Raw genomic sequence first — 17,274 nt, forward strand, 5'->3', positions numbered from 1 at the left:
CTATTAGTTTTGTTTTTCCTTTTTCCTTTGGTCATGTAATGTAATCTTCACACGCAGTTACACATTGTATTGATAGGACCGGTAGTAAAAGAAATCTGAAAAACCTGAATCTTTTCTCCATAACTTTGAAGATTTTGATATTATTATTTATTACTCAAATGGATTTCTCATACTAAAGTTTGACTGCAACCCAATATCAGACCCCCAACACAAGAAAACTGTTCATCATTTCGAGATTGCCAATGCAATGCTACAAGGCTGTTTGGTTGCCTATGAATACGTTTGCATGCAGGAGGATCTGCATTTTGAAATAGAAATGCTATTTCATTTGCAGTTGCAAAAGCCTTTTTTGTTTTGTTGAACTGAGAATTGCAAATGTATTTGCTGCTATTTTGTTACACAATGTTGAAAGGTATAATAACCTAATAGCCAATTTTAGCTGCATAAGTATATCATATAATTTTTAATACGATAAAATAAATTATAAGAGGATTTTCCTCCGGTCAAGAGGCGAGTGCATCTACTCTTCTCGACTTCAAAATCAATAATAGGACATCCAAATCAAAGATCCACACTGTTAATTAAGATCTACACCACTAAAAATGTCTAGAAACCTTCTCTAAAAATGAAGGGGCCTAGAAACTAAAAAATACATGTTGTCTTCATCTCTAACCTATGCATCATGTGAACACAAAAATAAATGGTTAAAATGACATAAGATCATGTTTTCCTATAATCTAAGCATTACAATCTACTGATTTCAATTTATATTTTTTAATATATGTAGATCATAATCAATAAGGTAGATTCTCATTTTAAATGCTTTAGCATATATTTTAGCATGCTAGTGCAATGCAAACCATCTATTTATGTTCACATGATGCAAATGTTAGAGATAGTAAACAAATGTGATTTTATTTTATTTTTAGATATTTTTAGTAGCATAAATCATGATCAAAAATGTGGATATTCTATTCGAATGCCCATTATTGATTTTGGAGTCGAGAGAAATAGATACTTTCTCTCTCCAGAGGAGCAAAGGTCATGTCATAATATCATATATTTTAACATATGAAATATTATATATTATATATATTATAAATAGTATGATATATTTTTAATCATGTACTTCATAGAATCGTTTTTTTAGAAAGAGAGAAACCTAACCCACTTTTTTTTAAAAAAAGACTCAAACAGTAATATATTAATAACATATATATAACTATTTTATGTGATATACATTATTCTAATAATTATCTAATATATCATTAGATTGTAAGTATGTTATATATTTTATGATATATATTACTACAGTAATTAACTGATATGTAATATATTAGTATTATATAATATCAATATTTACACAACAAAAAATAGATACAATATTATATTATTTTCATACAATGAATATTATATATTCTAATAATCTATTTTAATATTATGCTATAAGATTTTAAGTAGGTAGGCACCTCTTCAACAGCCCATAGACTGGAGGCGAGGAGATTTGATGGGCTGGGTTGCTTACCTACAGCATAAGTGGCAAACTCATTTTCAGTTAATTTTAGTTGCGATGAGTTTTGCAACTTTTTGGGTACTTTTTTGCCAAACCAATTGCAGCTTGCAAATAAGTTGCAGTTAACCAAACAGTTGCAAATAGCCATCAGCAACTCATTTTCTGCATTTAGTTTTGCAGCCTATCTCTTTGCAAAAGAGCCCCTAAACAATTTGGTTTTACAATAAGGCAATTTCAAGTAAAAGATACTCTTCGAGGCTCTAATCAGATGATATTTTCTTTTTTTCCATACATTATGGGCGTCACATTTAAGTGATTGATGTGGGTATAACATACTTAATATGCGTAGGAATTGTGTATAAATCCCAGTTGCTAGGGCAATCAAGGGGGAACCAAGATACCAATTTCTTATTTCATCAAGCAATTACAACTAGGTATATGTTTTGGTGGCTCTCTAACAACTGTACATAATGACAACAAGATAGTTGCAACCTTTCACAATTGAGTGTTGAATCCATATCAATATTGGATTTGTCATTATATACTGCTGGACCTGAGCATGTCTAGTTGAAAGCACACTTCTAAGATAGACTATGTGCACACTATGAAATCTCTACATTTACCTTACCTTAGGAACCCATGTCTACTACAATTGATAACATCATTTTGATGATCAGATACATAAAACAAGCCAAGGATTTATCTTCAGAGATCTATTGGATTTAGTTGGTTGTAGCCAAGGATGCATGACAAGTAGCTAATTTGGGTAGGCAGAACTGATGAGACTATTCTTAAACACTAGAAAGTTGTGAAACGTTTATATTATGTAATGTGTTTGCTTGGAGGAAAGTCTTCCTCCAATGTTTTAGCAAATCTTTTTAGAGATCTACTGGTAGTTAATTGTGGCCAAGGATGCTTGAGAAGTAACTAGTTGGGTAGGTAGAATTGATGAGACTAAGATAAACACTAGTAATTTTTGTGAAATTTATATTCTGTAATGTGTATTCTTGGAGAAAAAAAAGTGTTCCTCCAATGTTTCAGCAAATCCTAAAATCCAATGGTGAATATACATGATCAGTCAAACAGTGAAACAATATTTATTTTGAAAACCAATATGACTTTGTATTTTAGCAGAGAGACCTAAAGGCACATAAGTGCATTCCCATGAGGGATTCATCTCAAGACAATCTAATTGCTAAATTTCCCCAAATAATTTACAAACTTAGGTTCTAGGAAGATCTGTGATTAATTAAGTTTTTAGTAATTATGCATTCACCAATGCTTAAATTGGAATCCCATCTTAGCTTGCTTGCATGATTTCATGAGCTTATAAATTGGATAGGCTTATTTCAGAAGTGGGATACTCAATCGTATGCATAATCTTGGATCAGCTACATTACCCCTATAGAGTGTGATAGAGTAGTGGAGTAGCCTTACTACATCTCCAGGGTGCCAGCCACTTGGCAAGAAGGGGCAAGGAATTAAAAGGACTAGCATAGATTTAAGTGTCAATCAACATGGCATGATAAATCCTTTGTGCACTATGAATTGAGCTAATTCTAGGGCAACATGCCACCGGCATATGATATTCCAATCCTTGAGGGTTGGCCCCCCCTGGGTCTGGGAAGGCCAACATAGACTCTTCTCCAAGCTCCCCCTCCCCCACTTCCCTTCTACTTGGTAGGGTTATCAAGGAACTTCAAGGTGTACTTGTATATGCATGGTGTTGGTTCAAGTAGATATGTAGTATGATTTACATGATTTAACAGTTAAGAGGTTTTGCCTCACCATTGGGGATGATAATTGACTATGCATTTGCACAAGATGCACAAATAATTGTCCTAATCCATAACAAAAGTACGAAAAACAAGTATATGTCACATAAAGAGAGATGTGCGATTGAGTGGATAGCAACTCAATCTTAAACCTGTCCAAACAGTAATATTAAGAAAATCTACGCTTAATAGCAAACACTACCTTGGACTTGAGTAAAGATGAAAATTCGAAGAAAGCACCATAGACATCTGACATTGATCTTGTTTGGTCAATAACCCTAGCAGTAAGTCCTGGAAAGGAGCACCGGTTAAAAGGTACATTCCAACACTAACTACTGCAATAAGCATATTTTACTTTCATGACATAAAATACTTCATGATATTGATCTGGGGTCAAAACATATACAAATTTAAATTAACCATTATAATCCTGAAATTTAAAAAGTAAATAGATCAACAAAATCATAGTATTGATGAAGATTCATTCCATATTTTATTATAGTAACATGATAATCACTGCACCCCTTCTGTATAAAATGTATCTGCTAATGTTGTTTCGTAGGAAAGCAAGTTGGGTCATTGGGTCATTGCTAATGCCTTCTTTTCACATTTTGGGGTTTGTCATGAACCTGAACTAGTCAAAACTAATTAGTCAATAATACAGATATGGATACAAGTCAAGTACAGAGAACACTTTTATCTACGAGACTTCTGAGCATATCCTATGCCTAGTTTCATCCTCCACAGGTGCAAGGAATATCTTGGAAAATATCATGAACAAGACAGATGCTCCAGATCAAGAGTTACCTTAGTTTGCCAATCACTGGTTGATTGGCCTCGTATGATAAAAGTTCAGCTAATAATTCAAAAGTCGACATTCATATCAAACTTGCATATATTCTGAAGCAATTATCTAATTATTGCAAACGAATAGAGAACAAAAAAAGAAAAAAAAAACTTCTATCCATTGATGTTGAGTTGCAGGTAAGATTCATTTATATGTTGTATCCTTTAGCTACTCAGGCTATGTTAACTAGCTATAGCTTGCTTGCTAAATTACATTTAAGACACTAGATATGTTTGGAGGGGCTAGCATATAAATATTCACAAGCTGTTCCATTTGCCAGTTCAAAGCAATTAAAGATGTTTCCAAGGAGAAATTAAATTAGTTTCCCATCATATATCAGCATACCTTCTTCCTATTCGCGAGCAATATCCCATATCCTTTTGTGTTAATGCATGCTAATACTCAGCAAGTAATGGTAAAAATATACCATATCAAGTTCAGATGCGAACAATATAGGATCAACTGTTAGGGATGCCAATAGACCAGCTCTGTGTTGAGCATAATCAAAATTTTGAGGGGACTGAAGCCAATGACATGGGCCCAAACAATATAATGGCAGTCTTGCATGTCAGTCTGTTGACTTATCAACTGGTAAACATTAGCTTACCTGTTTAACTTTGACTATGGATCAATTTATGATTCATCAAGCTCCGAAGCTTTTTGCCATAACTCTTTGACATCAACCATTGGTGAATTGGTGTTAAAATCACGGACACAAGTTTAAGCAACAGTGGACCTCCTATTAGTCAAAAACTTCTACCTGGGGTGCTGCACTCGCTCCAGATTTTTTTCCAAAAACTCACTCCAAAACCTTCATGTTAAGCATATCAATATTCTAATTTTATTTTATTTTATTTTTAAGAGAAGCATCCCTTTCAAATCAAAAAAGGATAAGCATTTGTAGACATGTAACCAAATTGGCTCTTGACTTCAGGTAAATGACCTGGGGCTTACTTTAACAACTGGAAGGCCCATTGGTTGAAGAAATCTATCTATGGAAGGGGTACAACAAAAGAACTTTCCATTGTATTATCTACCCTAGTATTAATCTCATTTAAATACTCTAAAATATGGATTTTTACCGGATCTGATGCTTAGGTAATGGTATGATAACACAAGGGGAAGGGCCACAAACAAGCAAAGCAAGACTGAGCTTGCTGTAAGATCAATGGGGTGGTCAGGCTGAGCTTGAGCAGAGATTATCAATGCTCAAGCTTAGCTATGGAGCCACTTAAATGAATGGATTCTCAATCTGAGCCTGAACCTATACTTCCATTGCAAGCCAACAAATGCTTGTGCTCAGGTTTATTATTAGCTGAGCATAGGCTCACTTAAAACACAGATTGCTATTGGCTTGTTCCAGAAGAACATGCCCAAATTCAGCCACCTGAGCTAAGCTCAACTGCTGCTGTTTAGGAAGAGCATGGTTCATTTGCAGCTCTAAAGATTAGCTCATATTGTGTGGGTATTTGCTCGAGGTTGTAGATATATATATATATATGATGCTAACTTGTGAAAAAGATGAAGCCTTACAATGATGTGATGTCGTTAATATCTCATACTTGTCACGTATCTATCATAAGCAAAGTTCGCCGTTTCAGTACTAGACCTCGTACCAATACCATCCTATTACAGTGTTGGTACATGGTATGCTACAAGATAGAGAGGCATACCAAGTATCAGAATGGTACAAGACTGTGTACTGGTTCGGTATCTATATGATACTGTATGTTCGGTATGGTATGGTACTGATCAGTACGTCAAACCTTGATCATAAGAATACTAGTATCTAATTAAACTTGAGATGGACAAGAATTCATATTAACATATGATAAGTCTTCCCTAGTTTGAAAAGACTCAAAGTCTCAATGAAATCAATGACACTGAGTTTGTGACATAGATTTCAGAACATAAAAGGTAATGCGAATACATGTTGAGAGGGAGAGCAAATCCCATTTAAAGGAGCTATGAGGAAACAAATCATTCATGTAATCGACATATCCATCCATAGCCCATATCTTCTAATTGAACAATCTATATTATAGAAAGAGAACAAGGGCTGATGTTAAACTGAAATGAGTGGAGAAACACAAGTTACCAAAAAAGAAAAAGAGAAGAAACCACCATGGAAATGAAAAATAATATTATGATCAACTTTAAATTGAATAAACATGAAACAATCATGATTATAGTAAATAAAAATGGCACAAAATTTTCTTACCACGTCGCATCTTCACAACTCCTCTAAAAACCTCCACATTGTTATAGCATAGAGCAAGGGTTCCAATTGCCATGATCTGATGCAACTGACAATTGTCAACTAACAGGCGTTTTTGAAATTGAGATAAATGTTCAAACTAGACAATAAAGTTACTGGAATGGAAATATGAGATATAAAAAGCAGAATTATGAATAGCAAGGAAAAATGGAAGATTGAGGAGCACAACAAGATTTTCATACAACATTTTATTTATTATGTACACAGGACAAAATGCTGAATTTTAAATAAGAATTATTGTAACACTTGTCTTAGACAATGACAGGACGAGCTTGCACTTCTTGCCATGAACTGCTGACATCAAGGATGAACAGAAAACAAAATAGATATCAGGCTGGATGAAAATGATAAGGACATCAGACTCTGGTCAAATAAGATGCATTGACACCTGTATCAACTAAGCCAGTAGGCCAAAATTAGCCTGTATTGTTTGTTAAAAACTCATAAGAGCCAATACACGACTTTCTTTTACTTGATAGGTTACTTCTATGACCATGATGACCATTAGCCTTGCACAGAATTTTGATTTTATTAACTTATAAAGAATATGTCTGGTACTACTGAGGCTGATCAAATATCAAAATGCATACTACTCAACACCGAATGATCATGTGTACTGCATATCTTTCTTGCTTCAACATTCTGTAGAGGTCCCTATATTGCTAATATAAAAATGCCAACATGCAAGTACATGCACAGGCAATGGTACTATAGCCATATGAGCCTATAAGGTACTTTCTTGTATTTTATGTCAGACCATGGCATAACTTTAAGCAGTTGAGAGTAAGGCCTACCGAACCGAGTTGAACTGGCACAAGACCAGGTCGGTTCGGCTGTGGTATACTGAACCCATCCGGAACCGGTCGGAACCTATCCGAACCGGTCGGAACTTGTATGAACCGGTTCCCCCTTCCTTCACCCTTATAAGTAGTGGGAAGGCCTGAGAAAGCTTCCTAAGTTTTCTCAATTCTTCCTTCACGATTTTCTCGATCCCCTGGGCCAAAAAAATGCGCTGATTTCAACGATTTAAACACAATACAACCCAAAACAAAGAATATTTTCCCTCCCCTACCTCATTTATTTTTTTTTCAATGTCAAGAAATTTTCAAAATAAGGGGAGGCCATGCCAAAACTTTCGATTTTGGCATGATTCATGATATGTTGTAATCTATAGCTAATCTACACAATCCTATTAAATTTTTAATTTTTTGAATTATATATAATTTTTTAAATTAAAAAATATATATTTGGTTTAAAACTTAAATAAATAAATAAATTCTCAAAAATAACTGTAAAATTAGAAGCTTATTTAGGGGCATGCAAACTATAAATTTAGTGCCTATTTATTCAAATTTTGAAGCGATCATTTGCACAATGGCCTAGACCTAAATTTTAAAATAATAAATAAATAAATAGTCTTTGATGCATGCCCACGGGCTTAAAAAAATATAAAATATATGTAGCATCTATGGTACGGTTCTACAAGAATCTGAGCTTAAATTAATTTTTTGAAATATTTGTATTTAAAAATTATTTTTAATTTAAAAAATAATTAAAAATATATAATTAATACAAAATTATGAAAAATTAGTACTATGAATTACATAATTCAAAAATATTTTTTGAAGCAGAAAACATATTTTTCTAAATTTATGATATTTGAACATATTTTTAAATTTAAAATTTTTTAAAAATATATAAATAATCCAAAAACATCAAAAATTAGCACTATGTATTAGACAAGTCAAAAATATTTTTTGAAGTAGAAAATATCCTTTTCATCGTAACAAAATTTTACTATTTTTAAATAATTAATAAACTGATGTGCTTGATCAATCTGTAGAAATGAAACCATCGAGGAAAAAGAACCTAAAGCATGATATTAGTTGAAAACATGGGCAATTGCTCTCAGGTTGGCATCATTAAAGGTGCAACTGATGCAACACAGTTCAAGAAAGGAGGTGTAATTAGGTTGAAGCAACACCTAGCTCGTAGTTATTCCGATGTATCTATGTGCCGGAAATGCCCACAAAAAGTCCAACAGCCGATGAAGTAGTACTTTACTGATTTCAGAGCTGTGAAAGAAAGGGTTGCCAAGAAGGTAGAGGTGGATCACTGGGCAGTAGAGCTACCTTCATATCACTTCAGAAAGTCAGAGAAGGCGTCCGCTTCAAATGGCGAGGCACAGATCCAGGCTGACATTCAGACAAGTCTGGATGATCAGTAGCAGTAGGATGAGGTGGCCAGGCATAGAACTCGATTTGGACCCTCACACTACGAGTCGAACTCTAGTTCCATGACCAGCAGGACAAATCTAGAGTTCAGAAGAACCTCAACTAGGGAGGTTGTCACTAGAGGTGGTGGTTGTATTGCTTTTATGCTGGAAGCTTTTGGTAGCAGAAAAAGTCCTCTAGAGAGATTTCACTAGGAGCCACCATCCATGATTTAGATCCACTTGCCTTTTCTAGCAAGAATTCGAAGCAACAGAAGGATGACACCATACTAAAGAAGAATAAGGATGCAGCAAGCTATCGGATCCTATTTCACTTCAACCACATCCCAGTGAATGCGACAAACAACATATACTATAGGTCTGTCATTTTCTCCATATATATTGCTGGTTCCGGTGTCGATCCTCCTAGACTGAAGGACATCTATGGTGAGCTTTTTGACAACAATGAGCTAGAGAAGTTGATTGCTTCATACTAGAGCAAGTGGCCCACATATGGACTGACGGTGATGTCTGATGGTTGGACCGGTCCAACCATGTGATATGAAGACTTTCTTCCAAAAGTCAATTGATGCTTCTGATCAGGTGCACAACGCCATGTACATCCTCAGATTGGAGGTGATTGATTAGGTAGGAGAGAAGAATATTGTACAGGTCATCACTGAGACCGGTCCCACCAGGCGAAGCATTAACTTTTTGACATGTGATATGAAGACTTTCTTTCAAAAGTCAGTTGATGCTTCTGATCAGGTGCACAACGCCATGTATATCCTCAGATTGATGGAGGTGATTGATTAGGTAGGAGAGAAGAATGTTGGATAAGTCATCACTGAAAATGAGCCACAATATAAGACTGCCGGAAAAATCTTGATGGAGCATCAGCCACATTTTATAGACCCCATGTGGTGCACTTTGTATCAACCTTATGTTGATGGACATTATGAAGATTCATAGGGTGTAGCAGACAGTGGAGACAGCCCAAACCATCACCAGATATATTTATAACCATACATGGGTTCTATCACTGATAAGAAGATATGCAGAGGGAGAGATCTTGAGACCAGGTGTGACACGCTTTGCTACTAATTATGTTATCCTTGATAGCCTCCTTGAGAGGAAAGTAGTCGTGTCAAATATTTATTAGTGTCGAGTGGTAGAAAAGTAGATTTGCGAGGGCCGATACTAAGGGAAGCATTGTGGAGGACTTAGTGACGAGGCAGACATTCTGACAGAGGGTCGAGAAAATAGTGAAGGCTATCAAACCATTGTACGAAGAGCTTCAAGCGGTGGATAGCGAAACGTACCCCTAGATGGGCTTCTCGTATCATATGATAGAGAGGGCAAAGAATTAGATCAAGAAGACAGATTCAATGTACGCCCAAGAGTAAATCGACATTATTGAGTAGCGATAGGACTACCAGATGGATGGAGACTTGCATCTAGCAGGTAAGTAAAAACATTGACAATTAGCACTTGTATAATTCTACTAAATAATTACGAACTGTATCTATAGGCTTGCTACCTGAAATCAAGGTTCCAGTACACCATACGTGAATACGGACGTGAACTCCTGGCCACTCTACGTAACGTGATTTACAAGATGGAGCCTGATCCAAAAGTCGGGCCCTGTCAAGAAAAAGTAAATTAACTTAAGTGACATTCATAAGTTAACTCCTAACAGTGATTAATATATTACAAGACGACTCTTTTTCACAAATGAAAATATTTATAATGGGCACAGACAACTTTGGAGTCTTGACGCCTGTCTTAAGTAAAAAAAGTATGAATCCAGGTATATTACATATCAACGATAACTATTACCTAATGTTAGATGCATACTAATATGATACAATTTTATATGTAATTTTTTTCAATATTTTTGTAATTGAATAGTGGATTCATTTTGGTTTGTCCGCGAAAAATCTTAAGCGGCTAGCTATCCAGATTCTCCCAGACAGTCTCCTCGAGTGACTGTGAGCACAACTATTTCACCTTCATCCTCATCCACAACAAGCAAAAGAATCGTCTGACATAAAAGTGCCTCAACGATCTTATATATGTTCACTACAATCTAACGTTGTGGCTAAAGTGTATTCTGGAGAAAGTGGAGCTAAAATACATAGATCTGATCCACAATGCTTGACGATGAGGATGATCCTATGATCGAATAGCTTGTGGGGCAACAGCAGGAGCTAGAGCTTGAGCCAGGATCACCTCCACGACTGGCCAGTTTCGTAGCCAACGAGCCTATAATGGATGCAAAGCAATGGGTAGATTGCAACACTCCAGGCATCCTTCCAGCTAATTAGCTACAGCCACAGGGGTCACTAGGAGCTAGTCATCATATGACTTCTTGTCCGAAACATTCTTTCAAAAATATGATCGAGAGTTGCTTAGACAAGGCCACCACGCTACTCGATACTCAGTTGGGAGGGCGACATCCATCCTCCCAACATAGCCAGATAGAGGAGCACGAAAGAAAAGCCGGCACAACGCAGCAAAAAAAAAAGTTATAGCCCCAATGGAGAGTGTGGAGTTGGTTCACTCAGATTTAGAGACCAAGATGAGTAGCGATAGTTCTGATAGTCATGGATCTGCTGGCTAGAGAGTGGAAGGCATAAGATCACTGTTTATGAGACAACCATAGGTGATTTTTGATTAATTGGTGAGTTTCAATTTATGCATGCCACACAGAATAAGGACCACAGTGCACGATCTGGTAGAGCCCGTGAGGATACGATTGCATATAGAACATGAGCTCCTAGAGGTCCATAGATATATTAGGTTCCGAGTCGTATGTTGAATCTTATTATTCACAACCACAAGCAGCCTATGAACCCATACGGATATGGAAATGGATATAGTACGTCTAAGGCATCGTCTTCCGGTAGCTACTACCTTACGTAGCCCGAAGTATCTTACGAATCGAATTTTGCTGCCGGCATATTTAGATGAACCCCTCTACAACCGTATTATCTACCAAAGGATACCTCTCAAAGCCAGATCTTTAGTAAGAGACCTGAGAGTGGTTGTAACTCAGAGAGCATTCCTTAGGGAATGAGCGTATGGAACTACAACACCGCTTTGTTAGAGTGGGCTAATGTGCCTTCTGATTATCTCATAATCCGAATATCTATGAGAGATATCTCCACTCGACAAGATTTTAGATATCGGTATGTATGTTGTACTTTAAATATAGGTAATTGATATCATTTTATATTTTATATCTCACTAATTGATTTTAGGATATTTTGTGTTGTTTCTTCTAGCATGCAACATCTCACTAATCATTTTATATTTTGCATCACTCTAAAATATCAAGAGGCATCATTTAGGATGTATGGAATCATAGAAACATCAATAAATTTAAAATATACTTAAAATTATTGAAAAATTAAAATAAATTGATTACCATTAATTCAAACTTAAAAACATTGAGAAAAAAATTGGCATGCCGGTTCCAAATGGGCACACCATTATGGACCATGTGTCGGTACGGTATCGAATCGATACCATACCAAACCGGCCACCGACCAGTACAGGTCCCGATACCGGTTCGGCGGACCTTGCTTGAGAGTTTCATGACAATCTTCAAGCCATCTAAGCCAATAAAAATTGACCTGCTCACATTTTGTTTAAAAAGGCAAAGTAAATATCCTGATAAAAAATGTTGCAAAAGGTTTCATCGGACAAGAAATTTTAGTATAGGCACAAAAACCAATACACTATGGGTAAGTAACATGAAGGTTTCATAGATTTCGTAATTGAAAGTTACAAATTCATACATGTGAATATGCCATGATGTCAAGCATTTTAATTGACATTGTAATATTAGGTAGAGATTGGACATACAGTTCCCTCTATGCATTTTAGACTATAGATAGTGTTTGCCATACGCACAGTGGATCATGGACAAGTTTGAGAAGCACCAAGACAAAAGAAGCTGACAGCATCTAGAAAGATGACTGCCTAATGCAAAGCAACTAGAAAGGTGACTGCCTAATGCAAACTATGGTTTGAAGAAAAAAACACTAGAACTTGGTCTCGATATGACTATTATATCATTGAATAACTAATGACACACGCATTATCAAGATGCCTGAGTCTAGCTGAATTTCACTAAAAGCATGCACTAAAGAGTGGCCAAGTTTTTCCAAAGTTTGGACTTTTTATTTTACTTTGGGTTTAAGGGTGACTATATACTGTTGAAAGTCCTTTGCTAGCTCATCCAGTGACAGCTTGCAAGTTTGCGTAGGTTTTAAAACTTCTAATAGTTTTGACTCATTTGCTATTACAAATTTACAGAAAAGTTCAGGATTTTGACTGTGAATCATTGTAAGTACAGAATTTCAAACTTGTATTCATTGTTTTGAAAGGAATTTAGTAAAATCTTACAATTTATAACTCAGAATTTCAGATCTTACAATTAGCCAAAAGAAGAAAAGAAAAGAAAAGAAAACCTTACGTTTTTGTGACATTTTCTATCATACATCACTAAAAGCCAAGAAATGAACTGAGATGCAAAGAATTCATGTTGATTACCTGGAAGTGGCTAGAGTATAGTTTTACTGTGGCAAAGAGCTTTAAAGATTATTTTCTTGTTCAGCATGTTAGTTTCTGGATATCATTTTTATACTCAATAAAAAGACATCAAGAACTTTTTTTTTGGTACTCTAGAAATTAAAGTGAGAGGAAAAATAGCAAATGATTTATTAACCTTGTTTTCTGATATTAAAAAATGGAACTATTTTTTCGTGAAAAAATGTGAAGAAGTTATAACTGCTCTGGAACATTTTCTTCCCTTTTTTTTCTCAGAGAGAGGGGGGGGGGGAGGATACCCAAGGAGAGAAGAGTTACAACTGGGGCATTGCCTAGTTCATAACTACTCTGGAATATCTCAAACTATATTGTTTTTGCAAGACTATCTCATCATCCTCCTCCAACACAAGGAATGATCCAATTTAGGACAATAGCGAAAACCTTTTCTTTTTTGCAGTCAAGAGTTATTGTAAGATTTATGCTCTACTAACAGTGATCTTCTTGCTATTTCCAATTCTCCATTAGTTGCAATGTCAGTTCTGCAGATTCCACTTTAACTTAGAAGTAACTGAATGATGCTTAAAGTTTGTGAAATCATGTTGAATGTCAAACATGAGTATCTGCAGCTTGCAGACAAGAGATTATTTGATTAGGAAAAAGAGATCAACAGAATTGGAGTATGAAATACCAATGTTGATGAGAATTCTTATAGGACATATCAGTTGTTTAACTATCAAGGAGATATTGATTGTAGAGCCTTAAACACTTGGAAGTCCACACCTCACTGAAGTAGATTCCTGGAACATAAAAAGGAGAAAGGGTTATTATATGGGAAGAGTCATCGTTTCCCCTATGCTTCTAGATACTCTTTTATATGTGAAGAGTCATGGTTTCCCCTATGCTTCTAGATACTCTTAAACTGAATAAACGTGATGGTTTCCAAGCAATGCTATTGTGCTTGAAATGGCCAACATTTAGAGTTTACAAAGAGGAGGGGATAGGGGAATTTATCCTCAGGACTGTAAGAAGCCAATTAGTCTGTAGGTTGCAAAAAGATTGACTTTCTTAAAGCTTGTATTTTTGCTTGTTACTGTTGATACCATAAAGATACCTCAGATATTTCCTTAGGGTTGGAGTTTCTTTACTTTCTTCCCATTATCACCTTTATTGCCATAAATCTCCTTCTCTTCAGAGAGAGAAAAAGATATAGAGACAGAGAACAGAGGCATTAAAAAAAGGGTAAAATAAGATAAATAGCAACGTGAAGGCATACAGTAAAGCATATCTTCTTTTTCAACTCCAATAAACATTACCGCTTGGCCATGATATCCACCCAACTATTCTTACTTCCAATTAAAGCAAATATTTTCTAATGTACCTGAGGAATAACACAAAATCGAAAGATGGCAAGATCCTTCAATGCAGACATGTACTGAAGGCAATCTTCAGCATGCACTAAAGCATTGGTTACCATGTCATTTAAGCATTGAACAGCTTTTGTGGAATTTTCCTCATATTGCAAATCCTGAAAACATTGCATCAACAGAAACGAGGAATTAGCTCCTAGAGTATGAAAACCAACAAAAAAATAAATTGTGTAAAAAAAAAAAGATGAGCCCACTGCATTTATTTTGATCTTGATAATAAAGACAGTGGTACACAAACAAAGAAAAAAAGCAAAGTAGCTCGCTTTTCAGAGTAACGGTAGAAACAGGAAGAGTATAATATAAAAGACTAGTTAACCATCAAAGTAATGGTTTTAGAAATTAATAACAAAAAGAAAAGGTCAAATGCTGAAAAATAAAAAAAAATAAAAATACACCTCAAGTTTACTGGCATATTTACTCCATATTTCTCGAGGCCAGAACATGCGTGACTTTGGTATCTCATTTATATCTTCCAAATAATCCCGAATTATATTTGTTTTCTGTGTGTTAAAATAAGGAAAATGTGGAGATATTAATTAGTGAACAATCAGCAGATAAATAGCACCATAAAGCAAATAAAAAATTACCAATAGACTTACAATACCTGAAGAAATAAGCCCATTGAATTGGAAAGGGAGTCTGGAGCTAGTTCTTCCAATCCAGATGCATGAAAGAGCTTTGACAGCCCTAACCCAACTAGTCCTGCTACATAGTGACAATATTCATCGTAGTCATCGACTGTTTCTACCTGCATACAAGGAAAAGAAAATTGGTCTAAACCTTAATGTAATAGTACAGCAATTTAATATGAAATGAGTTCTATTCTCTTGCAGAATTACTCTTTTATGCTTTTTTTTGAGAACAGGGACAGAGTAAGCCTGGCCAAAATTTTTGTGAGGGTGGGACTGAAACACAGGTCATTGATACCCAATGGTCCCAACCCCCATTGACTTTACCAACTGAACTAGTTGATGCCTTCAGCATTGCAGATATCCTAATATCTCATAAAACAAAGTATTAAAATCCTAATCTTATTTTGCAAAAAATAAGTTTTCACTAATTGGTGTTAATATTAATCTAAAAAGAAGTAATCAGTTATACACAAAACATAAGCATCAAGACAAATTTCAAACAGAAGTTAAAGTAAAATATTGTCTCCTGGCCAGTAAATTAAGTGGACTATACATCATTTGCAAAACTTTTTCCCTTCAGAGGACATGGATATTGAAAATATGACATGGATATTGAAAATATGAATTGACACCTTGAGGAAGGAATATGAGAAGCCAATTGTATGCCACAAAAAGGAGACTACAAAAACTTACAACTTTTTTATTTCTAAGAGAACACTAACTAAAATTTCCTTTCTTTTTGCAGGCCAGCATTACGAAGGTAATATGAGATCTCCATGTCTAAGAGGAGTCAAAATTTGTAAACCATCACTCAGTTGTAATTATACATTTAATAGGTAGAGTAAATGAAACATTTTAAGAAGCCACTGGCCTGTCACTAAAGGCCTGTTTGAGAAGAACCTGCTGAATTTAACATGATCTGGTAGGACAGACCGAAGAGAGTGAAGATGGGAGAATGCAGGAGAGGGAGAGGGAGAGCGCAGGTGGATCGGCAGGCCCTGATCCAAGCGGGATGAAAAGAAAGACATCTTTAGGTCTTTATTTCTCGCCTAGTGATGTTGGGGCTCCGCAACCCCACAGAGCTCTCCCTCCCCCTCTTTAATCTCTCATTTCTTTCACTCCCTCTGGCCCGTCCTGCCAGATCTCATGGGATCCGGCAATTTCTTCCCCAACAGGCCCTAAAAGGATGGATATACAAAGTGACCATGAATGCCTAAGGCCCTAAGCTAAAACTATGCCATACTATATAATCAATTACAAGTTTACTGAAGATGCATGATGAGCAAGTTCAAAAGTATAAACTCTTCTTTTATGTTAGTGACTAGAAGCCACTAGATTACAATATGCCTAAGAAAGTTTTATTTGCAACAGGTGTTCAAGCAGACTTATATAACACATCTTCATAAATAGTCTTGGCTCTATCCTTTGGCAACACTCCACTCAGCATGATGACAAAAACATTTGTTTTTTTTTCTATTGGTAACAACAAAAACAGATGCAGAAATGTAATCATGTTAAAGATTGCATTCCGCTGACAGGGCAATATCCAAGAAACTGTCTAACTATGATGAGTCCTATAAGGCCAAATGGTCACTAAAGAACATACAAATATAAATTTAATGCAAGTGTGCTTCTTAATGGTGTGTACTGTGCAAGATCATGTAAATTTGGTGATATAGTAGTGTTGAAATTACAGACCTCCTTGCATATAAATTTTGCCATTCCTGCACCCATTCTCTTGGTGATATCTTCAATTGCCTGTTGATAACTGAAATCCCACAAAAGCAGCGCTAATTTAACGAATCCAAAATAAGGTCTATTGACTTTAAAGGAGGCACCAGGTGTTGAAAGAAATGTTGAATGCTAAGGTTTACATCTAGAATAATGCATGGCAATTGAAATTCTATCTAGAAGCTAGAGCTTAAAGTTCTTTGTCAAAATCATGAGGTCAGCTGTTATGTGAAAGGACTATACTGAACTCAGCTAAGACATTACATTTACTAAAGAAATGTCTACAACTGATTTGGACAGAT

General features: G+C 35.6%; 1 protein-coding gene across 2 annotated transcripts in view; it reads right to left on the reverse strand.

The window, feature by feature from the left end:
- LOC103711437 (squalene synthase 13-like) overlaps positions 1-17,274 on the reverse strand; it is a 75,614-nt gene that overhangs the window by 41,055 nt on the left and 17,285 nt on the right. For both annotated transcript variants that reach the window (XM_039116237.1, XM_008797574.4), the window contains exons 5-10: positions 16,940-17,009; positions 15,214-15,357; positions 15,005-15,109; positions 14,561-14,707; positions 6,357-6,432; positions 3,491-3,579 (exon numbers count right to left, since the gene is read on the reverse strand). In XM_039116237.1, coding sequence (XP_038972165.1) covers positions 3,491-3,579; positions 6,357-6,432; positions 14,561-14,707; positions 15,005-15,109; positions 15,214-15,357; positions 16,940-17,009 — 631 coding nt within the window. The remainder of the gene's footprint in view (positions 1-3,490; positions 3,580-6,356; positions 6,433-14,560; positions 14,708-15,004; positions 15,110-15,213; positions 15,358-16,939; positions 17,010-17,274) is intronic.

The sequence above is a fragment of the Phoenix dactylifera genome, unplaced genomic scaffold (assembly GCF_009389715.1).
Source record: "Phoenix dactylifera cultivar Barhee BC4 unplaced genomic scaffold, palm_55x_up_171113_PBpolish2nd_filt_p 000076F, whole genome shotgun sequence".
Lineage (NCBI taxonomy): Eukaryota > Viridiplantae > Streptophyta > Magnoliopsida > Arecales > Arecaceae > Phoenix > Phoenix dactylifera.